General features: G+C 40.7%; 1 protein-coding gene across 1 annotated transcript in view; it reads right to left on the reverse strand.

The window, feature by feature from the left end:
* Nucleotides 1–1756: 1756 nt before the first annotated feature.
* Nucleotides 1757–4504, reverse strand: part of LOC108794797 (solute carrier family 2, facilitated glucose transporter member 9-like) — a 30027-nt gene continuing 27279 nt past the window's right edge. The window contains exons 11-12 of the mRNA XM_018565899.1: nucleotides 4038–4165; nucleotides 1757–2002 (exon numbers count right to left, since the gene is read on the reverse strand). Of these exons, the coding sequence (XP_018421401.1) occupies nucleotides 1805–2002; nucleotides 4038–4165 (326 nt within the window). The 3' untranslated portion in view covers nucleotides 1757–1804. The remainder of the gene's footprint in view (nucleotides 2003–4037; nucleotides 4166–4504) is intronic.

A 4504-nucleotide genomic window follows, 5' to 3' on the forward strand; every position in this document is an offset into this window, starting at 1 on the left:
GCTATGTAGTGTTTATGTGCTGCGTCACAGTACAGGGTAGAATGTACCCCGAATGTGTAAATTGTTTTTGTATATTTTATTATATAAATAAAGTATATTTTTCAATAAAAAAATCTGTTTTTGAACCTCATATACTGTAAGTCCTCACCAGCTGCTCCTCCTTTCTACCCCTCTGTCCTCCCTTCTCCCCCTCTCTATTTTATTAAACCTGATCATTTATGGAGCATCTTAAAGACTTTTTTAGCTTGAGGATGACTGGATTGTGAGTACCCATTTGACTACATAACAATTATGCCGAGCCTTTGGAGACTGTTGCTGTCTCTCATAACCTGAAATACTCACAATTATGGATGGGTTCAAGTTGAACTTGAGTTTGACCCGAACCCAGTCTGTTTGCAGTTTGGCGAATGGACAAACATGCTGTCTATATTTGGCAGTCATTACACACCGCCCAACTTCCTAATTGGCCAGGAAGCCTGCTCAATGCCCCTCTTCACAAATACAGGGTATCGGCACTGATACCAGTATCGGTATCGGTTGATCCCTACTATCAACCCAATCCAAAGTCTTCCAGCAGGTCCCAAACGCAGTCATTATATCCTTTACACCCAGCCAACAGCCCGAAGCTTGATGTAGTGTTATGCAGTTCTGCCCAGGAACCAGCTGAGACGTGGTATAGGGTACAGAAGAACAAGCTTTATTGAGACCCAGCACAGCATTTATACAGTTTGGGATAGGTAAAAAATAATACAATCAAAAAATGTAAAAGTAAAAGCAAACATTCCTCACCAGTGCCTGGAGGTCCAGAGCCGATATCAATCTTCTGCCCCTTAAGCCTTGATGGTTTGAATAGCACAAAGGATGGGGTGAGAATAAACACAATAACAGGTATAATGAGATTACCTGTTTCCTGAGTGTCTGTAGTATGTTAATTTACTCAGCTACACCTAGTGTCAGAGTTATCGTAATCCCATTAGTAACACAGCCACACAAATAGACAAACAGACCTTAACGATGTAAATAGGAGTCCACGTCCAAAATTTACCACTTGTGTCCTGCTGCAGTCCATATTGTCACAGTCAGTTCAGAACTGGGTGATGGGGTTTATTGGCTCTTAGGATGGCTTCTTATAACAGGCTCCATAGTCCACAGAGTCTCTAGTAATTGGGGAAACATGACACCCTGTACCAGGGGGAAGAAGTAGTCCCAACGACCCCCTTGTACTCACCTCCCGAAAACATAAGCCATTCTGGGCCAAGGTCCATAGTCAGAGAGGAGGAGGCTGGCCTTCAGTCCCCTCCAGGTGCCCAGGACACTGAGGCTTCCGTGACACAAGGAATATACTTTTTTCAAACCAAATAATAATATGATGTGGTTATGCTGATATAATTTGTGCCATAATGACTCGTAGATCACCTTCACACATGTATTTATGAAAACGGTGCTATAGTTATAGCAGTGTTTGGCATTAGCTCTTTAACTCAATTTTCCTTCAATTTTCAAGGACATATCCTATGCTTCTTGACTATCAAAGGGTTAAAAGAAGCTCTCACCATTGATGACATGGCGATTAATAAATATACGTATCCATCTTGGATTATTAAATTTTCTTTTCTAAAATTTAAATAGGCAGAAGTACCATTAAAAACAGATCTGTAGCACACAGTATATAAAACATAATTTTTGTGGCAAATATTACACTTTTGTGTGAACTGCTTTGCACTGCTTTGCATCTCTTCATGTGGATCAAAAAAAGCCTTGACCAAAAACAGTTTGTGGTACAGATGTTTGAAGCTTTGTGAAGCTAGAGTCTGGTAGATATTACATAAATCTCAGGAGTGCGATCTTTGCTAGGTGGTTTTCTGTAGTTGTATTTGTTGAAGTCCTCTCTTATCTCCAGTGCTGATTTTCCTTTTGTTTCTGGGAGGTAAAAGTATAGAAACAACCCACAGATTGTTATGATGGTGAGGAATGTAAGGAAACAATACTGCTCGATGGTAGCCTGGAAGAAGAATGAAATGCAAATGAGTAAATGCAATATACAGAGCATCCTGCACAATCCTCACCTTTAATGTACAGCTGACATATGCAGACAGACATTCTACTACGGATGAACTCCGGTTCGGACTGAGCTCAGTCCGAATCTGAGCTCCTCTGAACCTGGAAGGGATGTGGGCCACCCTCCAAATCAACTGCATTCCTCGACCCGCACATAAATGAAGGGATGGGATGCTTGTGCTGACACCCTTTACCTTATATAGCTACATGGCCATTTTAGTTCAATGTCATTGACCAAATAAAGCCATGTGGCTCTATAAGTTCAATGATGTCACAGCAACCAATCTCTTTGCTTGTATGGAGCTGCAGGCATGGAATTCTTCAGCTGCAGCTGATTAGATGGCAGCAAAGGAGCCTCCTTTTCAGCTTCAGACTAGGTTTGGTCCAAACCTGAGCTCATCCCCACACTATACTCAAGCATATCTAAACCCAAAAACAAGAATCTAATATTCCCATGAGACAAATGAATCTTTGCTGCTACCATCGAGCCAGCTTCACATACCCTACGATTCAATGATCACAGCTTTCAGACCTTACCTGGTCCTGGTATATTCAGAAAAGATCCAGTAAACTGATTCCCATTCCCCTGTTTGTCTTGCTTGACCACAAGATTTATTGTGAAGATTTAAGAGCTTGCACAAATAAACAGACATTAATCCTTGATGCGTTTCAACACAAAGTGCGTATTCATAAGGATAATATACAGCTAGCTATCAGCTGATTAAATAATCCAGCAACAAACAATAGTAGGATAAAACTTCACCAGTCATTTATTCAAGCTGCAGTTAATACTATTAAAATGGCAGATGCTCCATTCATAAGTATCAAGAGTTCAAATAAAAATAAAATACCAATTAACTACAAGTTACTTTAAGCATCAAATAATATTAACATATTTTCCCCCATTCAACAGTAAACACGTAAAAAGTCTCTGACCACTCGCTGGATCCTGCTGGCTACTAGTATTGCCTCCTTGGTTGTTAACCTAACTTGCCTTGTTTCCCACAGTGCTTGATTCCGCTCAGCGGCACCCAGGATTTCATACCGGCACCCGTGCTGCTCTTGCCTGTGCCCCCTGTTACACTTCAGGGTTCCACAGACGGAACCGCAAGGGAGGTCCTCCTTATCACTTCGGGCCCGCACCACGGTACGTGACACAAAGTAACAAATTAATTACAAAAAAACAAATTACACTAAAGAACACATTTATGGGACAAATAGTACAATATCAGATACCTTATGGAGTTCCCTAGTGGCCACTCTCAACTACTGCTAAGGCATTATTTTCATTGGAAGGAACTTTGAAAATTCCCTTGCAAAGAGAACACACTATTTGACTTTAGTAAATCAGCTCCACAGCGTAAATCAGCATAGTGGTTAATTGTATGTTAATGTGACAGCTCATTCTATATAAGATAATGTTTCATGAGACATTAAAGGCTAAGTTCAATCTTTTGCAAAAATTAAAGAAATGCATATTTAATAATATAACAAAAAAATATGCTTTTCTTTAATTCTTGCATTCAAGCCTGGAATGCATTGCAACTGTGATCACTCGATCAGGGCTGCAAAGCTCAAACTTCTGCACATTCTCTCCCAGGCAAACTCCATACTGAGGTACGGAGTTTCAGTTAGGAGAGATGGGGAAGGTTAGATGCGGTAGAGCTGTCCTTATTCCCGTCCAGTCGTCCTTCCCCATCTCTCCTACCTGATACTCCGTACATCAGTATGAAGCTCTGCCAGTATGAGCATGTGTAGAAACCTGAGCTCTGCAGCCCTGATCGAGTGATCACAGTTGCAATGCTTTCCGGGATTGAATGCAAAAATGAAAGAAATGCATATTTTTTGTTATATTATTAAATATGCATTTCTTTAATTTTTGCAAAAGGTGAACTTAGCCTTTAAATACCTATTCACATCTCTAATGAATCTTATCCACCTATAAAATATTAATTGGAACATTACATTTTTTCTCTTACCACTATGAAAGGAAATACCATGCCGATGATAGCCAGGCCTAACCAGTTTATCACGCCCACAATGACAAGTGCTGCTGCTCGAGCTTCCTGAGAAAATATTTCCACATTGATAGTCATAGTGGTTGCTCCTGGTAGAAAATAACATTCAGTAATTACCTAGAGATCTATTTCCCTTAAAGACAATAAAAAAAAAAACATTTTCCAAATAGCAGATTAAAATGTAACTGATATATGTATTGTTACTGAGATATACCCACATAAGAAGTGTATTGTTTGGCCCATAGATTTGAATTGTGAAATGGCCTTCTAAGGCACAGACATGGCATAGCACTGCAAAGCAGCATGCAAAATCTGTAATGGGCAAATAATGCCGCCCCCATGTGCATAAATCACTGGCGGAACTACCAGGGTCGCAGCGGTCGCGATTGCGACCGGGCCCTGGCGTTCCGCCACTTGGGGGGGGGGCC

The sequence above is a fragment of the Nanorana parkeri genome, unplaced genomic scaffold (assembly GCF_000935625.1).
Source record: "Nanorana parkeri isolate BGI_ZX_2015 unplaced genomic scaffold, ASM93562v1 scaffold899, whole genome shotgun sequence".
Classification (NCBI taxonomy): domain Eukaryota; kingdom Metazoa; phylum Chordata; class Amphibia; order Anura; family Dicroglossidae; genus Nanorana; species Nanorana parkeri.